We start from the raw sequence: 20,271 nt of genomic DNA, 5'->3' as shown, positions 1-20,271 counted from the left end.
AAGAGTTCAACTCATTTGATAAGTCAACTGTGCTATCTCTGAAAAAATAAACCTTTTCACAGTCCTTCTTAAAAAGAAAAAAATCACACAATGCTATAATTCCCAGCAGACTTTCCATTCAATTAGCCATTAATAGAAATACTAAAAAGAGGTGCTTGAGGGAAGAAACTAAAGCTCGAAATTTGATATGGCCAATCTTACATGACATTTGCGATTAAGTTCTGCCTTTTAGAGTACTCATTCATTGAAGTACATGTTTTATTCAAAATAGATCTAATCAAAAATGCGACTAAAAGTGTGCTAGCCATATGAGCCATATGGCGAACACGCTGGATTCTGATACCTAATTAAAATAGGAGTGGCTTAGCCTTAACATACTACTGGAAACTGTCCTTACTATGAAAAAATCAGTGACTTAAAGATTCTTTCATGGCAAGAGACTTGATCAGTCACAAGATCAGACTCAAGCCAGTTTCAAAAACCTCTTGGTTGGAGGAAACTTAAGTAAAGTTTTAAAAACAACAACTCTTCTAAGGAATCTAGCACTCTTAATCAGATGTATATGTTTAATTTGCATTTTAATTCTCAGAGATGGTCTGCCTTTGTAGCATCAACTCCGATTAGAACAGAGAGATGGGGGAAGGCTAGGCTGTAAATCCCGGCGGTTTCTAAATCTCACCTTTCCAAATGGTCGCTCCACATCAAGGTTGAGGAACACTGGCAGGGTAAGGAGGTGGAGCTGGATGCATAGTTGTTTGTGTGGTACCTGATCTGTGAACAGACAGAGGATTTCACAGGACACTTCCTTGAGTATTTTTAAAGAAAAGCAAAACCAAAACCTGCATATCAAAGTCACATTGGCTATGATCAATAAGGATTTTTTAGATATTACCTTCCCAGGACCATCTCATTTCTACTTCCATGCTTTGACTCACACTTATTTCCTCCTACACTTACGCATCAAATACCACTTGCGGGCAGAGACCATGTCTGATATGACTGGGGAAGTTATCACAGCACTTGTTAAATGCTGAATAAGAACTCATTGACCTCAAGTGATTGGTGAAGGGAAATCTAATTCAACCACCCTCCAGCTGATTATTTTTCGTGATTTCCCATTGCTCTGGGATAAAGAATAGAATTCCTAACATGACATCAAAGGCTGTTTTATCTGGCCTCGGGATGCAATTTCAGCCTCTTTTCAAACTTTTTGCCTTTTTGATCTTACACGCTCAGGCTACACTAGCCATCTTCGAACATTATGAACAGTGTCATCCTTCTTTATACCTCAGGGCCTTTGTACTTGCACTTTCTTCTGCCTGCAGTATGCTTCCATTTCTTCATCACCTGGCTAACTTCTACTCATCTGATAGATCTCAACTTGGAGAATCACTTTCTTGGAGAACATCCTGTTCACTAGGACTGGTCCCCCACTATATGACATCTACTATTTTTTCTTTCAGGAACTCATGGCATATGAAACGTATAGTTATGTGTGTGATTATTTATTGAATATGTGTCATTGTACCTAAGCTATAAGCTTCACAAGAGCAGGAACCGTGCCTGGTTTTGCTTACCACTGAGTCTCCAGCAGCTACCACAGTGCCTGGCACAGAAATCATGGTGGATAATCATTCGTGGCCTGAGTGGACAATGCTGCACAGCCAGTCCTGAGGCCCATCCCTCAACAGCATTCTCCATATTACACATCTCCTAAATTCACTGGATGTCACAGCCGAAAAACGATTCCTTTTTTTATAAATTTCTCAGTAATTGTCTTATAAGAAAAAGACAGAATAAAATGAATTCCTCATAAAAATTTGTTACAAGAGAAAGGAGAAAGAAATAAAATCCAGTGTTTCTTCAGTCTTTTTTAATTGGCTTTCTAAAGTTTTTTTTTCCTCAAAAATTTAATTAAGATTATCTTAAACAGCACGGCCATCTTAAGTGGCATGGCATTATACAAGCTGTCCAGACAGACATATAGTTTTCCAATCCTTAACTGTGTTAAGCAAATGGATGATTTCTGTTTTAGGTAGGCAGTGCTGTGTGAAGAATCATAAAATGCCATGTTTTCTTTGCAGCAAAAATTACACTTAGACCAATACCTATTCCACAGCAAACAGAAAAAGTTTAGTGGCAATTTGCACAGAAATTTTATGGTTCTGGAAGAGTGGTCAGACTTGGAGGAAAAAGGAGAACATGTTTTTGGGGTCTTTTTAAATTTTTTGTCTGCAAGACTTTCAAAGCCCCCTTTGTACTCCTATGTGAGAAGATTCTCCATCTGCTAAAGAACGATCTGGTTAGGATAAGTTCTCACTTTAGCTGACAACTAGGTTCCTCTTCCTGCTATTACGCTGCTTGGTTCCTATTTAGAGGCCTGCTTTAACTAAGGAAATGCCCTTGGGCTTGCATTATTTGCTGGCTAAACTTTAGAAGCAGACTACAGCTGTAGGAATTTCAATATCACATACCTGTACAATGTCAAATAGCAGGAGATTAAAAAAAAAAAAACCTAAAGGAAGAGGCACTGCAAGGTAGTTTGTCAAGAGCCAAGAGTTCTGAAGCATATGTTTTCCTAGTGGCACTGTCTGTGGAGCACAGAGGATTTTTAGGGCTGTGAAACTAATCTATGATTCCATAATAGTGGACGCGTCATTATACATTTTTCCAAACCCATGGAATGTACAACAGCAAGAGTGAACCCTAATGTAAACTATGGACTTTGGATAATAATGCGGTGTCATTGTAGATTCATCAATTGCAATAAACATACCACTCTGGTAGGGGACATTGATAATGGAGGAGGCTATGCATATGTGGGGCCAGGGGGGTCTGTGAAAAATCTCTGCACTTCTCAATTCTGCTATGGACTGCTCCAAAAAATAAATTCCATTTTAAAAAATTGTTGTATATTGGGGATTATATATGATTTGATCTACTAGTAGCCTTGTTACTACTGTTTCTGACCCAAGTTTTCCTTCTCTTTAACATATCCTGCATATTGTTTCCAAGGCAAATCTTGGCAAATCATAAATATCTTTGAAAGTTTCCCATTTCTAAAAGATAAAGACTACCATATGTCAGGTGATGCCAAGCCCCTTTGCCTTTAATTTCATTTCATGCTTAAACCCTTTAATACACTGATCTTCATTCACACCAAATATGACCTGTCCTGAAAGTATAAGGATAAGCAGGTACTAATGAGCCTCTCTTAGACATATCAGCTCTTGCAGCCATAAAGATTTTCCTTTATGCTGCCTAGGATCTTCCCACCTGAAATAAATCTTGTTCTTGTTTCAACTAAACTTGCAGCTCTGCTGTGTTCTTCCCAAATTGCCAAGTATATAAGATATCCAATCTGCCAGCAAACTTTATCCTCCCTCTGGACGTGAGAGCCCAAAGATTTCAATTTAGACAGCTTTATTTACTAAGCTGTGTTACAGGATATTTTAAAATAATTCAGTTAAGGTGGTTCAGGCTATTTAACTGCGTATTTGGAGGAAGGGTCGGTGTTGATCTTCCAATTTGAATTTAACTCTTGGGCCAAATTATTTTCCTATGGCAATTCTGAAAGAAGATTGATGTGTAAATGGGCACATCACAGACACCAAATGGAGACTCCAGAAACATAGCTCATTTGTTTGGCCTTCTGCTATGGCTCATTTGTGGACCCTGTGGCCATTTATGGTTTAGCTGAGGATGCCTGATGCCTGTATTCACAGAGCCATGCTGCCTCTGTGGGCTGAACACTATGCTAGTTTGTCTACGAGATTCCTTCCAGAATGACCCAGCTGTACCACAGGGTTATAGCTACTTTCCATCATGTCGTTAATAGTTCTTTCTGCTCACCCACACTAGCTCACTAATTTATCCCCATCCACTGCTTGATCCTGAATAACTGAGGACTATGATGGTCTGTGCTGTCACCTTCAGAATTTCAAGGCCAGAAGTGTAACTTGGCATAAAGCTAGCTAGATTTTGAAGGAAAAAGAGAAAACCATCCTAGAATTCCCTCTCTTCACCTCTGATTACTTGAGTCCTTGTTACAGGTCATCCTGCTCCCATAGCTATCCTTCCCTCTTCCAACTTCCTGACCGCTGGCTCCTTTCCATCCACTTTCAGATATGTGGAAGTTTCCCTTGTCTTGGGAAACCAATACACACAACCCCTGTGCTTGACTGTTTGTCTCTACTCCTTCCTCCAAGTGCAGTCAAATGTTTTGCCTTCCTTTAACACCAGCTTCTTTAAGTGAGATGCAGTCTCAGTTGCTCCTAATTCCTCTCCTTTTAGCTCCCTCCTAAACAACTGACCAGAAATAGAAGGTCCTCTCCCTTTGTCAGAAACTGTTCAAACACTTTACAAATAATAATTCATTTAATTATTTGTAATCGGTACTCTTATCATCTTCACTTGAGATATGCAGAAACTGAGGCATAGATAGGTAAAGTAACTTGCCTAAGGTCACCTCCAGATGAGTGGCAGAGTTTGAATTCAAATGCCAGCAGTCTAGTTCCAAAACACATGTCCTAACCACACTCTACTGCCTCACTCCCTCCAAATTCTATAATTGGTTTTCATTCCTGTGCTAATAAAACTAGTCTCTTAGAAACTTTTGGTATATGCTCTCATCTTTGATTGTAGTACTCAGGCTAGATATACCTGTATTGCTTATAAAGTTCTAGTATTTACAAACCTCCCCCCCACTTTTTATGCAAGTATAATGAAACTTCATTAAGCTGGAATGAACACATTGTTCTAATAAGGGTAGAACTAAATTTTATATTGTTCGTGTCATAAAATAGGGTTAATTGGTCAAATTAATAAGCAAAACAAAAAATTAATAAGGTAGTAGGAGCAGCATTTGACCTACTCAAGGGGGAAAATATAGATAATTTTAGAAATACAAATCCAGGGTTCTGATATCAGAGGAGTCTTTCCTGATCCGGATAATAATATGTATAATGCACTTCTTGATTCCTGCCTTGCAGGAGTGTGTACTCTAGTTGGGAAGCAATTGAAATAACAAGAAATAATAGAAAATGGCACATAGTCACACTCCAGAGCATAGGATGGTGATGTTCATCATCATCTACTTTGTTAGAATTTGCAGGGTATATTCTGAGCACTGGCAACTTCTTCTTAGACACCATGCCAGCTGCCACCAAGAGGGTAGTGATCCCTGTGGGCATAAAAAAACTGCACATTTTAAAGCTAAAAGGAGCCTTGGAGATGATGTAATCCAACTCTCTTATTTACAGATGAGGATATGAAGCCACTTTCTTTTACAGTCACAAAGCTAGCTTGCAGCAAAGTCCTATCTGGAATCTAGCTTCCTCTTTCTGCTCTATCACTAGGCCCAATAATAGATTTGTAGATTTAATCCACGCATAAATACCCTAGAACATACCTTATTCATCAAATGCTTGTTTCTTAAAGAAATGAAAGTATAGATAACTGAGCAGGGTTAAAAGACTAAAACATGTGAGCTAGCCAATTATACTACTCAGTGAGCCCCACAAGAGCAGAGATTTTCACGTTTCTGTTTGTTGATGGACCCTCAGTGAGTAAACCAGAGTCAGCCACAACGTGGTTTAATTACTATGTGGTGTTTGAATGAATGACTTCTTCTACATTTTTTATATGCAGTGTCTATAAGTGAGTAGATATTATTTCTATTTTATAGGTGAAAAAAAAATTAAAGCTGAGTGAAGTTGACTTGCTCAAATCTAGACCTAGAACCAGAACTAGAAACCAGGCTTCTGGTGCCTAATTCATGATTTAGCTGCAAAAAGATTGCTTTCATAAAAAAATTAATTGTTATTCTGTACAGAGAATACAGACAGATTTGTCACTTCAGCAGAATTCTGAGGAAATGGGTACAGCTGGCACGTTATCTACTGTCATTATTTACTTGCTGGTCTTTTGGGTGTGAGCCATCATTTCTAGTCCGGGGCCTGCTATATCACACTAACAACAAAAATAAACGGTTTCCCCTTCTTACTTTCCAAAGTTTCCTTCCTTTCTTATCTTTCCTCTCAGAATTCAAACTGCCTGGAGAAACAAAGTGGGGAGTCCGGGGACCGTCCTTCCAATGAACGTTCTCACACCACTTCGTGAGACTCTGATCAACTCAAACTATATTGAAGACTCCAATGCCTTACAACTGTCTCCTCAATTTAATTTCATCTTTTGGAGTTTTTACAGCCTCACTATCTAAAGGGATTATACAGTTACTAGGCTTTGTAACTTCTAGCACTGCTTTCTGAATCTTCATCTTTTAAGGGGGTTCTGTGTTTTTCTCTTTCTACAACATCAAAATATATTCTTAAGATAATAGACCTTAAATGCAGTTATACTGGTCTCTTCACAATAGCACAGATTGTAGAAGCCTTAAGAATTCACAGAAAGGGGAAATATTAAAGTAATTGAGGGGAGTTGAGGTTTCATAAGGAGGTGCAGAGCCTGAAAAGAAGAACTGGAAGGGAGGCGGGGAAGTCTTGAACAAAGACAGGACTGAATGAGCAAGAGTGGAAGGCAGCGAGCAAATACAGCTAGTTATTGTGGATGTTTCACTTTTGGACTAAGATTGGATAGGGCTGGATGGCAATTGGAGAAATAGAACTGTTACCACTTTCAAATAAGTGGGGACTTTGACATAGTTTGGGGGGATTGATAGCCAAAAACCTGAGGCAGGAAGAAGGGTAAACTCTAGAACATATTGCCCAGCTGGAATCCTGGTTCCACCAGTTATTAGCTGCATGACCTTGGGCAAGTTACTGCAACTTGCTGGCCCTGAGTTTCCTTCTTGGTGGAATGGGAATAAAGGTTGTAACTACCCCTATAAGATTGTTGGTGGGATTAAAGGGTTAATGTAGGCCGCCCATTATGTCTGTAATCCCAGTGCTTTGGGAGACCTAGGCAGGAGGATTCCTGGAGCCCAGGAATTTGAGGGAGCCCAGGAATCTGAGCCATGATGGCACCAATGCACTCCAGCCTGGGTGACAGATCAAGACCCTGACTCTTAAATTTTTAAAAAAGGGGTTAATGTATATAAAGCACTTAGAACAGAATCTGATGCAATGACACAAAGTAAGCACTCAGAAAATATTAGCTATTCCTATTTCAGCCATAACAGACAGGCCATTTATTATGCTAGCCTCACCTACAGGTTCTTGTAAGGGAAATTCCCTGGCCCACAACTTCTGAAGGGGCAACTACAGGTCACCTATTTTGTGCAAAGATTCTGTGCATTTTAGGCATACCTGATTGGACAAGGTGTGCAAGCTCAAGCAATAGGTTAGCCACTGATCTATGACTTTGCCAGTCAAAGAACAGTGACCTTATAAGAGACTTCCTTTTTTGAGAATGCCAAGAAAATGAGGAAGATTAGTATCAGGAACAGAGCCATGAGGAAGAAGATGATTAAGCTAAGGAATTATATTGACAATACAGAGAAAGAATAGGCAACTGTTAATAGAAACATAATTATGACAAGTAGAAAATAACTGGGTCCAATAATGGTGGACAATAGGCAAGAGATTCCATTTACTCCAGTTGTTGATTTTCAGGATCTTAATCTGCTCTCCAACTCCAGCCTACACACTCCAAGCCATAATGTTGTTTCTTTTTCTTTCTCCTTTTTTTTCTTTTCTTTTCTTTTCTTTTCTCTCTTTCTTCCTTCCTTCCTTCCTTCCTTTCTTTCTTTCTTTCTTTCTTTCTTTCTTTCTTTCTTTCTTTCTTTCTTTCTTTCTTGCTTGCTTCTTTCTTTCTTTTCTTTCAGACAGAGTCTGTCTCTGTCACCTAGGCTGGAGTGCAGTGGCACAATCACAGCTCATTACAACCTGACATCCTGGGCTCAAGCCTCCCACCTCAGCCTTCCAGGTAGCTAGGACTACAGGCATGCATTACCACACCCTGCTAATGTTTTTATTTTTTGTAGAGATAGGATCTCACTATGTTGTTTAGGCTGGTCTCTAACTCCTAGCTCAAGTGATCCTCCCACCTCAACCTCCCAAACTGTTGGGATTACAGGCATGAGCCACTGTGCATGGTCCATAATGCTGTTTCTATTACAATAAACCTCCTCTTGCTTAAGCTAACATAAGTGTTGATCTATTTCCTATGGCCCAAGGAACGTAAATAACCAACCGATGCAAACACCTTAGATGATGAGTTTGGGTATCCGACACTTGCTTTAGTGATCCCTGGTACCCATCAATCAATTGACTCATGGCCCTCCAGTGCACCCTCCATGCTGCCCCCACAGTTATCCTCACTCAGAATGGGCTCCCATTCTTTTTGACATATGCACAGACTAATTTTCTTTCAAGGGCAAGTTCAAATTCCACTTTCTCCATGAATACCTGGGGACTATACTGGACAGAGGTGGATCCAGGTTTTGTGGCATCTGAAGAGTATAAAACTTTCTTTAATAAAATGAATATAAAGCTAGGTCCCTAGGAAAAGGCCTGTGCAAGTGAGAGACTTTGAAACTTCAACTTCATTCACTTCCCTGTACATCTACTTCTGATACCAGGTTAAGAGGGACTTTTTCTCCATCAAATTATTCTACCAGGTATATTTTACAATAGTGTGTGTAATCACACAGACCTGCTATGTAAATAAGCTCAGTCTTACACTTGCTGCCTCTCACTTTGGGAATATCGTTTGTGATTGGACTGCAGTATTCCACCCCCCAGGCTGTTGGGAAGAAATTCCTGATGTCTGACAGATCTACTGTCAGATTTGGGAGGGAAAACATCGATCAGTATATGACACTGCTCCTGCTCATCCAGCATCTAGCATATGCCACCTAATATTGGTAGCTAAGCCATTCTCCACACAATTGTTTCTAAAGAGAGCCTGCTCATTACACACATACATACACAGACATCCCAACATATATGTTTTGTAAAATTGCTTCTTATTTTTCTATTAGCCTTAAAATAAAGACAAACATCTATTTCATGGGCCACAAGTCTCCTGTCATGTTTCCACCATCATTCCTCTCTGTCTCCCACTCCGTATTAGCAGAGCTAAAAAATTTACTGTCCATTTGTGGACATCTGTGCAAGGGAGCAGTCAATAAACATTAGGAGTAGTTATCTCTGCTTTTTAAATTTCACTGTTTTTTCACTTCCTCCTTCCCCATTCACCCTTGGCTCAGTTGAAGGTCTCAGTAAAGACTCATAAATAGGTGATAGATTTGTTAATTGGCTTAATTTAATCATTGCACAGTGTAAACATATATCAACACATCACAACATACCCCATAAATACAGAACATATACAGTGATTATTTGTCAATTAAAAATAAGGTAAATCACAAATTTCTAAAAAGAGGCTAAACAACTAAGTGAATAAGGAGCTTTATGAGGGTGAAGCTTTGAAGAATAAAAAAAGGAGGCTCCCCAGACTGATTAGAAGCACAGTAGAGAGAGGACAGCCACCTAGAGAAACAGATCAGAGAGAGCCTGAAGGGAACTGTGGAAATGCAAAACCATAGCCCAGAGAGAGACCTGTCAGGTGACGGCCAGAACCTAATGACTCCCTGGAATCATCAGAGTGCTCGAGAGGTACTGCATTTCATGAAGTCACCCAGGATGTGCTTGAGTTTTTTAATTAATCTGAAAAAAAAACAACAACAGAACTTTCTATGGCTAGAATTGGGGATATTTGGAAACATCCAAAGTCAGTTATTGAATATCAGTACCACTTGATTATCAGTTCCATTGAGGCAGGGTTCAAATCTACCTTGTTTCTGCTCTATGCCCACATATCACAGCGCCTCTCCCATTGTATGAACTCATTAAATATTTAGCGAATGAATGGATAATATTTTCAACAAGACTCAAGCTCTTTGAAATCACAGACTGTATCATAAATGTTCTGTAACTCTAAAGAACCCAGCACAATGCCTGACACTGAGTGACACTAGTTATGATTTGCTGTCTGATTTAGAAGCTCTTTATATGTCAAAGGGAGATATTTTTTTCTTTAAGCCTGGTGATAACCACGCACACCTGGTCAAATTCACATCCTGCCTTATCTTTTATGTGCTCCCAGCTCTATAAAGGTAAAATAAGCAAAATGAAGAACAATTATTGGTATCAAAAATACAGTAATCTAGAGACTAATCCTTCCCTGAACTATCTTTGTCACTTCCTGATTCATTGAATTTGGTCAGTTTGTTCCACAAGTAGAGCCTCCTGGCTCTCAGAACCATGAGGAAACAGCCATATCCCTGGAAGTAGACTTTAACCAGAGGCTGCTTCCTGAAAGGTCCTAGTCCCCAGGGATTTACTGCCATGGAAAGCCTGAACTGGCCGGAGGACGAACGGTACACACAACCATTGGGTTGAGTATAGAAAATGTTCTGTATGGTTTAGCTGTTGTGACTATCTGCTATGTTGCTAATCGACACAAATAGTAACATTATTAAAGTTCATTAAGGCTGGGTGTGGTGGCTCATGCCTGTAATCCCAGCACCTTGGGAGGCCAATATATGTGGATTACCTGAGGTCAGGGGTTCGAGACCAGCCTGACCAACGTGGTGAAACCCTGTCTCTACTAAAAATACAAAAATTACCTAAGTGTGGTGGCACACACCTGTAATCCCAGCTACTTGGAAGGTTGAGGCACAAGAATCGCTCGAACCAGAGAGATGGAGATTGCAGTGAGCCAAGATCATACCACTGCACTCCAGCCTGGGCAGTAGACTGAGACTCTGCCTCAAAAAAAAAACAAATTCATTAAATTAACAAAATTATTCTAACTATTCAAAATTGCTCTACTAATAAAACAATAAGGGTAACTCTGCAAGGCCAAGGTGGGAGGATCACTTGAGGCCAGGAATTTGAGACCAGCCTGGGCAACACAGCAAGATCTGTCCCTACCAAAAAAGAGTGTTTTAAATTAGTCAGGTGTGCTGGTGTGAGCCTATAGTCCCAGCTACTCAGGAGGCTGAGGTGGGAGGATGAGAGGATCCCTTGTGCCCAGGAGTTAGAAGATGCAGTGAACTATGATTGTACCACTGCACCCCAGCCTGAACAACACAGTGAGACCCTGTCTCTAGAAATAAAATTAAAAAAAAATTTTAAGTCAATAAGGAAAGCCCAAGAACTCACATCTTAGTTGATAATTTAAAGGAAAAAAATAAGAAAAAGACGTATTTTCCAAAGACAGTTTGGAATAAAGTTACACAATTTAGAAAAATTATTTTCTGATATTTTAGTGAAACAACAAAAATGTACTCTAAATCTTCAAAAACTTCCTAATACATTTTCTTGAATTGGTGATAATATTGTCTTCCATCCCCTCCCCACTCTCATGGAAACCCTTCCATCACGATAGCCCTAGGGAAATGGGAGAGCTAATGCCAACTTCAGCAGCAGGAGGAAACCTTTGCAAGGAAGGGCCTTTGCCAACAAAATCCTTCTAGTGCTAGAAGAGGAGACAGCATAGAAAGAGGAGTAGGAGATAACATCCTTACTTCTCCATTACGATGGCCTCAGAGTCAAAATCCAGAAGTGGGAGAAAGAACAGAAACACACAGAGAAAGAAGAAATGGTCACAAGCTCTTTAGTACACAGGCTCATGAGGTGTCACCACATACGTGTGTGGACATGAAGGAGAAAGCCAATTATGATTCCCTGACTCTCCTCCAGTCTCCCTGAAGTCTCCCTGGGGCTTATGGAAGGCAGTGGAAAGCTGAACACCATAGAGACTGCCATGGAGTTGCTATTGTTGGAGGCTGAAAGAGTAAGAGTCGTGATCAACTCAGTGTACCACTGGAGGCTATATGAGTAAACAGCAAACTGTTTCTCATAAATGCAGAATGTTGGCGAACTGACAAACTGTATGCTACCCAGAAGGACTGCAGGAGGGCAGTCACAATCCAGGCACAAGTGTTTCTTGTGATTAGGCAAATATGAAGCCTGTTAGTAATAATGTGAACCTGTGATCAATTAAGCAGCTAACCAGTCGTTACCTCCTCCTCCCTGCTCTTTCTACCCAATAAATACAAAGGGCTGCCTTTGCTCGCTAGAAGCAGGGAGCTCTCTTCTTCCCCTGGACCCTTCCTTAAAATAGTTACTTTTGTCTTAAGTTTTCATTTCTATGTTCGTCACTTTGTTCAGTCTTTTAATGACGGTCTCAGGCAGTAACAGTAGTGACAGTCTCAAGTAGTAGCAGTGGCAGTCTGTCACAGCTATGATTAGGGCTAAGATGACATTGTCAGAGGCATTTGAACCAGAGCAACTCTGAAATCTACTGGGCTGCATTCCCAGACGGTTAGGCATTCTAAGTCACAGGATGAGATAGGAGATCAGTGCAAGACACTGGTCATAAAGATCTTGCTGTTAAAACAGCTTACAGTAAAGAAGCTGGCCAAAACCCACCAAAACCAAGATGGCGACAAGAGTGATCTCAGGTCATCCTCACTGCTACACTCCCACCAGCACCATGACAGTTTACAAATGCCACGGCAACAACAGGAAGTTACCCTATATGGTCTAAAAAGGGGAGGCATGAATACTCAGCCCTTTGTTTCGCATATCATCAAGAGATAACCATAAAAATGGGCCACAGTCGACTCTTGGGGCTGCTTTTTCTATGGATTAGCCATTTTTTATTCCTTTACTTTCTTAATAAACTTGCTTTCACTTTACTCTGTAGACTCACCCTGAAGTCTTTCTTGCCTGAGATCCAAGAACTGTCTTTTGGGATCTGGATTGGGACCCCTTTCCTGTAACGCCATGGCAGAGACAGCAGTTCCTATGAGGGGACGAGCCTAAGGCAATGGACTGGAGGAAGGAAGCTGCTGTGCCTCAAGGGTCTTCTGTGCCACTGAGATGACAGTGGGGTCAAGTCAAGGAAGCGGGACCACAAGGCTAGAACATGTTGAGGAAACTGTTCCCAGACTTCACCAGCACTGAAATCAATGGTGGATGCCAGCGGCTCTCTAGCAACCAGGCAAGACAAGAATTGATTCTGGGGATTTCAGGGAGGACCCAAAGGGCAGGATCAGGACCTGCTTTTGACAAGCTGCCTCCCTTCAATTACCTGCATTATCACAAGGGTATGTGAGCTTTCTCCTTCACACAGATGCCATCTTGGCTAAGGGAAGGGTGTGCTGGGAGAAACCATGAAAGACAACATTTGCCTCAAAGAGACTGAATTAACCCAAAATGAGAAAATAATGGATTGATAAAATATCTTCAACTGCAAGATCAAGAATCCATCTCCTACTCTTCTACCTCCTAGCTCCTGCTCCAGCCAGCAGAGACCAAACATCTGTGAGAGTTTGTTCTTTCTAGAAAAATTTTAAACAGGTATCTTTAAGCACCTAAAATTGTATTAATTTTACAATTAGTATTTACTATAATTGTATTACAGCCTAGTTGTACACTGTATAATTTTCACCCTGGCCACTAGCAAAAACAGAGACTCTAAGAGCCAAACAGATATCAATGGCCCTAAACAAATATGGTTATGGTTCTCCCCTTTATAAATCTGTGAATGTGAGCCTTTGCTTTTCCAGTTTGATGTATTATAAAGGTGACCAGGAAGGAAATGGAAACAGTGTCAAATAAGAACAGCCATTCTAATTCCAAACAAGTTAAGAATATATGTCTAAAGACAAATTAAGTCTGACAGAACGTGTAAGTTGTGTTTTGTTATATAATCAGTAATAGGAGTCAATCGAGGGTCTCATAGCAATTTTATCTACAGTTTTTTACAAGGTAAATTACAAGAAATATAGCTCAGATAAAAAGAAAATATTAAATGCACTCTTCTAGTATATTACCACATCAGTAGTTGAGAAGGATTAAATAAAAGACTATCATAAATATGGTGATTGCACTAAGTAGTTCCATGATAAATCGATTCTTATTCTCCAAGTAAGAGCTGATTTGATTGATCTCTATGCACTTCAGTGTTCTGGATGATTTCCTAGTCCCTGAAGCTGCAGGTGTGGTCACTGTCAGGGGCAAAACACTTAACACAGCTGAGAAGTGATTTGTTCCCTGTGGTCCCAACTATGCATAGGCATAACCACAACCACCCAATATAATCAAATTAAATCACAGCTAGTGTGACACTGCCATAAGAATAATGATTGGATACTAGCAGAAGCTGTCAAGGGTCTTTTATACATCCGATAAATAAATTCAACTGAGTAGTGAAGGTCAATTCAATTTAGCACTCATTGATTACATATCTTTCATGTGTAAGACACTGTGCTAGGCATTAAAAGAAAACTTTGACTCCTCACCAATAAAAATGTTTTATTGTTAAACAGCTCTCATTATGTAGTGTAAATTGTATGTAGTTAGTGGTTATGAAGTGTCTAAATTCACAATGCATTCTCATTTCTCTCAGTGACAGGAGTATCAAAATAAAAATGACTAAAGCCCCATTAGTCACAATATGACAATTTGCAATCTGGATCTTACATAAGAGTGTTTAAAAACTCAGTTAATTAATTTTAAATATGAAGTAATACAGCAAATTACTTATCATTCAGCTTCTCTTATTCTTAATAACATAGTAACTGTGATCTTCAAGCAAAACCTTGATAAATTCTTTCACATAAAATAACCCATAGGAAGTTTTAAAAGTCATGCAATATGGGTACATAAAATAAGGAACCGTTCTTAGACTATGGCAGAGCCTTCCAATTGCTTCCTAGCATCCATTCTCCTCTCTTTCTACCAGAGCCCTGATTATGAGGTGGGTACCAACTAAAACACTGCATTTCCAGACTCTCTCCCAGTTAGCTGTGGCAACGTGACCAAATTCCAGCCGATTATTTGTGAGCAGAAGTGATGAGACTTCTAAAATTCTCCTTAAAGGAAAGAGGCACACCCTTCTTTATTTATTCCTTCCTCCTTCCTACTGACCAGAAGGCAAAATAATGGCTGGAGCTCGAGCAGCTATATTGGATTATGAGGATGTGCACTAAGAATGACAGCTAGAAATAGCTCCAATCTCTGATAACCAGGAAGTAGCCAGATCAGCCCTGGACTATCTACATCCAGAATTTATATAAATAAGAAAGAGATACCCATCTGTGTTCTTTTAATCATTGTTTTATTTATTTTTTGTTTTTTTCTGAAGCTGACCAAAACCTAACATAGTGATAAAGTCATCCCATCAGCCAGAATAAATTCTGAGCAGTTATCAAGAGAAAACTTAAACTAATGTGAAGAGAAGCCACACTTATAAAGGAAACCAAGAGCTTTCATTATAGCTAGCCTAAAATGAAGTTAATTACCTAAAATGTTCAGTCACCAAGGCTTTGGTAGTTAACATGAGGAGGCTGGTTTTATTGTGTATCATGCCCAGAAGTTCCATGATAATTTCAAATTGTTTGCATGTAATTTCCCCCCCAAAATTTGTACAATATTTTGACATTCTTAAAGAGGAGAGGTGACGCAGTATCATACTACTGTGTAATAAAAATCTGCTCTGCCCTCATACCGGGTTTACAATACAGATAGTGGCACTGGAAAGAGCTCAGAACAGAAATCAGAATGCTTGAAGCTTAACCCACTACAGACCTGGAAAGTTGCTTAAATTTTATAAAGCTTGGTTTTCTTATCTATAATATAAGGATAATGATAACAGCAGCTCCATTTTCTACACAAAGAAGTTGGGATAATCAAATAAAATAAATGTATGTCAAAGTGTTATTGTTGTTACTAAAATCATTTTGGTGCTCACTTATGTTTCACTGGGAGAGGCACTCTGTTTTCAGTTTTCTGGAATAATTACCTTTTAAACGGGACTCTTTTTTGCCTGCATTAACTTATTTTCTCTACCTTCTCACTATCATGGTTCTGCAGGATAATTTTATTTTTATGATGTCTGAGTTTTCATGAGCTACATGTATGCAAATATTTTTAGCTAAAACAATATTATTGAGAATGTGTATTTGGCTAACTCATAACTGCTTATTTTGAAACTAGCTGAGAAGCACTTGGACTGAGACTGAAAATAAAAATAAATTTATTAACAAATTATAGAAGGCTGTGCAGTTAGAATATGTCACTTACTGATTGAAATCCAAGTGCTATATGCAGTAAAATTTCTTCAACCCAGAATCAAGCATCCAGACATTTCACATAGCAGCATTTACTTTGATAGCATTGGCCAGTTATCAATGGTAGTAAAATTGCCCCTGGACTTACAAAATATTGAAGTGCCTTCTGAATTATCAAAAACATATTACCAGTCAATGGAACCTACACACACACACACACACACACGCATATATATTTTCACATATATACATGTATTTGTAAAAATATATATGTGAAAATATATACATACATGTGTGGATGTGTGTATATACACATCAAGCTTCTGGGCATGATATACAATACCTGTATGTATGTGTACATATGTGAAAATATATATACACATACAGCTGGGTGTGGTGGCTCACGCCTGTAATGCCAGCACTTTGGGAGGCCGAGGTGGGCGGATCACGAGGTCAGGAGATCGAGACCAACCTGGCTAACACTAAAAACCCCGTCTCTACTAAAAAATACAAAAAAAGATTAGCCAGGCGTGGTGGTGGGCACCTGTAGTCCCAGGTACTCGGGAGGCTGAGGCAGGAGAATCGCTTGAACCCGGGAGACGGAGATTGCAGTGAGCTGAGATTGCACCACTGCACTCCAGCCTGGGCGACAGAACGAGACTCTGTCTCACACACACACACACACACACACACATATATATATATATATATATAATACATATTATATCTATTATACATATGTATCAATGTATAATATGTATACATATATTATACATATACATACATATATATGCATTTTATATACATGTATGTATGTACACATATAAATACATGTATGTACATGTATATATATTTGAGACAGGGTCTTGTTCTCTTTCCCAGGCTGGAGAGCAGTGGCATAACCACAGCCTCCCAAGTACCTGGTACTACAAGTACACACTACTACACCTGGCTAATTTTTATGTTTGTAGAGATCGGGTTTCACAGTGTTGCTCAGGCTGTGCTTGAATTTCTGGGCTCAAGCAATTCTCCCACCTCAGCTTCCCAAAGTGCTGAGATTTTACAGGTATGAGCAACTGCACCTGGCTGGAACTAAAATATTTAAATAACTGATATGTACCACTCCACAATCATATAACATGGAGATTAATATTAATGGCAATAAAAACACTAGATTATCTGTGTTTACCTGGAGCAGAATGAAAAATGCTACAATTCCGTTTCACAAATAGTGAAGGTAACATTTAATTTCTTGCTCAAAATAAAGCAGGTTATTTGAATTTATTGTTGAGAACTGCCTTCTGAACGTCATTCACTTCATAGGCTTCCTTCCAATGTGCTTCTCATTGACCTTGGGCTTCCATTTGATTAATAATAAAAGTCACCTAACCTTAAACTTCACTCAATTCTTCTCTCTCAGACACTCACACATACCATTAGAACTCCCGCTCTCCAATACAATCTAGAAAAACAAGACACTCTGCAAGGATATATACTCAGGGCTTGGCCCTACCCTCACACTTTTGACAGTCCAAGGAAATATGGAGAAAGAGGAGCTGGCCTGTGGACATTACACTTTGGTTTTACTGCTCCTTTCTTGGAAACCCTACTCACTCTCTGCCCACTATCCCCGAGGCTGACTGGTGAGACATTTCCTCTTATCCTCTCCTCTCCAAACCCTCAGTCTTCCCTTATAAGCCTGCTTTCTTTCTTTAATTTTCCACTGCTACTTTCATTACACTCTCTGAGCCAGAATACTAGGGTATAGAGAATGTATGTGGAGTGAGACAGGGAGAGAAGGTTTCTAGGGAGTGAGCACAAGGAGACCCTGACACCAGTCCTTTCTGGGAACTGCAGGGAGATGCATTCCATGCCTCAGTCTCTGAGGTGGGCCCAGAAGAGAATTTTGAAATGGGCTACAATAGCTTCAGGTGTCTGTCTTCTCTTGAGATTCGCTCCCTCCCAGCCCTTCGTGTCTTTCCCAGGTTTTTCCAAAGAAATCCTAACTCTAACTCATCATTAAGGCTTAACTGTTCTATGTCCCATTCCTCTATGGCCTTACTAAGTGGCTACAGGTAATGGAAATAATTATTTATGAGATATGAGAGAGTGACAGTGATTTACTGTGTTATTACTCAGATAATGCATTTACTTTCTAAGAAGGGCCTTTTGTGTCCTTGCTCAAAGAAATGAAAATTCTTACATTATAGGTCTTACGGTGGATCCTATAGGGTTAGGAAAGCTTTTGGAAACCCTTTAAACAATAATAATAGGCTATATTTAATTGGTTATACTAAATATCAAGCACTTTTCTAAAAGTTTTACACATTTTAGCTCATTTGATGTTCATGGTAATCCCAGAGGAAAGTACTAATACCTTTACACATGAAAATACTGAGCCCTGAGGAGGGTGAGTAATTTACCCTCAGTCATACAGCTAGTAAGTCAATGAACTGGGGTTTGAACCCAAGTAGTCTGGCTCCAGAATCCCTGCTCTTTATTCATCCAGATAGCTGTCAAAAACAGCATCAAGGCTGAAGTTAGTCTGGGAGTCAGAAGGCCTGAGTTCTAGAGCTGGCTCTGCCTCTAAGGAGCTATGCAACTTTGAGCAAGCCACTTAAACTCTCTCAGTTGAACTGAATTTGTGGTTGATATCCTTGTTTTTTTGGAAGCAGAATGATTTCTTTAAACGAAATCCTAATTAAAAGCCTGATATACACAACAGATAAAAGGGAGATATTGAGCCTAGGCTGCTGTTATAGCGGCCCACATGTTGTTCAAAATTGAACCCTTCACCCCTTACTAAAGATAGCGTTCTGTTGAACCAGTTGAACTCCTTTTGACTCAATGATCTCTACTGTTTCTTTCAGCTACAGGACCCTATGTAACCAATCGTGTAGACACACCTAGCAGCTTCATGTCTCAAAATGTGCTCTTTTATCTACCATGCACTCAGGTGGAAACAGCCTAGTGTTAGAGAGAGAAAAGAGGCAACACTTGAGCAACCAAGGACATCGATTTCATCATTTTACTTGATTTCCTTTAGGGCTCAACCAAATAAAGATACTAATTAAAGCCTCACCCTACACTATATATTTCCCTCTGAGAAGCAGAGATGAGAAATGCAGTTTCTAAGCACTTAGCACAGTGACTACCATCTTCGAAGCATTTGATGAATGATCATCCATGCTAATTTGAATACTATAGCAACAGTATAACTAAGACCCAAAACATTTGTAACAACAACATTGCCCTGGGTAGAACTTTTTGAGATTAATTTCATTAGATACTTGAAAATAAATTCAATTAACCTTGTTTTTCTTCTTCAATAAAATTAGATATGAGGTCCCTCAATGTTAAATTCCCCCCACTTCTAACAAGTATATCTAGATATAGATCTGGATATACTTACTTTCTTCCCACTTCTAGATATTCTCTTATGAACCTCACTTCTCTTTTTCTGCATAGTGGAACACATTCATCTTTAAACCATTTGTTTTTCAGTATTACTGTCCTACATTTGTTACATATCCCCCACTAAGAAAGCAGATGTATCACAGATGGTGTCCTTGTTAAAGGGAAAACTTCTAGAGAGACAGCGCAAGACTCCTGGGTCTTTGGTTTGCTTTATAAAGTGCATGTGTATACATGGGACATGGGTGAATATGTCTCTGCGATAGAGCTTATGACACCCTAAAAGCTAGAGGAATCATGCTATACTTTTTCTGAGAAATTCACCAAGTATTGAAAAGTGAACTGGTCTTGGGCAGAAGTCTACATTTTGTGCAGTTAGGCTAAAATGTCTAACCATGTTAGGCTCTCCTTTTGCAGCAGCCCGTTAACAAAACTGAGGTGTAGGTGAAGAGCGTTAATAACAAAAAGCTCTGTAGTCTCTGCAGAGCTCAGAAGAAAGATTTTCAGGAATGACTGGGAGGCTGCTCAGGTGTGCTTTGGAGTTTTCCAGCCTTTGAGATGTGTTACTTGCATTCTTTGCTCCTCGAAGGCATTTGCATCCCCACTGTGGTTAAGTATAGTAATAAGCAGAAATTAGAAGCTGAATGCAAACCGAGTGAGTGAAGGAATAAGGGATGCAGTGAACAATAAGAAGAATTGATGGAGAAACTGCAGTCTAGTGATATGAACGCATGGCAGGAAGCAAAAAGAATTTCTAAATGTGAACAGATCAAAACCCTGTTCAACTTCCTCGTGCCTCAAAAGGAGGT

The 20,271-nt window shown here is 39.5% G+C and overlaps 1 protein-coding gene across 5 annotated transcripts in view; it reads right to left on the bottom strand.

The window, feature by feature from the left end:
- Window positions 1-20,271, bottom strand: part of PTGER3 (prostaglandin E receptor 3) — a 195,647-nt gene that overhangs the window by 121,391 nt on the left and 53,985 nt on the right. Inside the window, exon 3 of one of the 5 annotated variants that reach the window (XM_004025972.5) lies at window positions 680-771. The exons of 3 other annotated variants lie outside the window; for them this stretch is intronic. In XM_004025972.5, the coding sequence (XP_004026021.1) occupies window positions 680-771 (92 nt within the window). Of the gene's footprint in view, window positions 1-675; window positions 772-20,271 lie in introns of those variants that run through there. One more of the 5 variants, XM_055350799.2, reaches the window with a different exon arrangement.

The sequence above is a fragment of the Gorilla gorilla genome, chromosome 1 (genome assembly GCF_029281585.2).
Source record: "Gorilla gorilla gorilla isolate KB3781 chromosome 1, NHGRI_mGorGor1-v2.1_pri, whole genome shotgun sequence".
In the NCBI taxonomy this organism is placed as follows: domain Eukaryota; kingdom Metazoa; phylum Chordata; class Mammalia; order Primates; family Hominidae; genus Gorilla; species Gorilla gorilla.
This window is presented reverse-complemented; position numbering and strand designations above follow the sequence as displayed.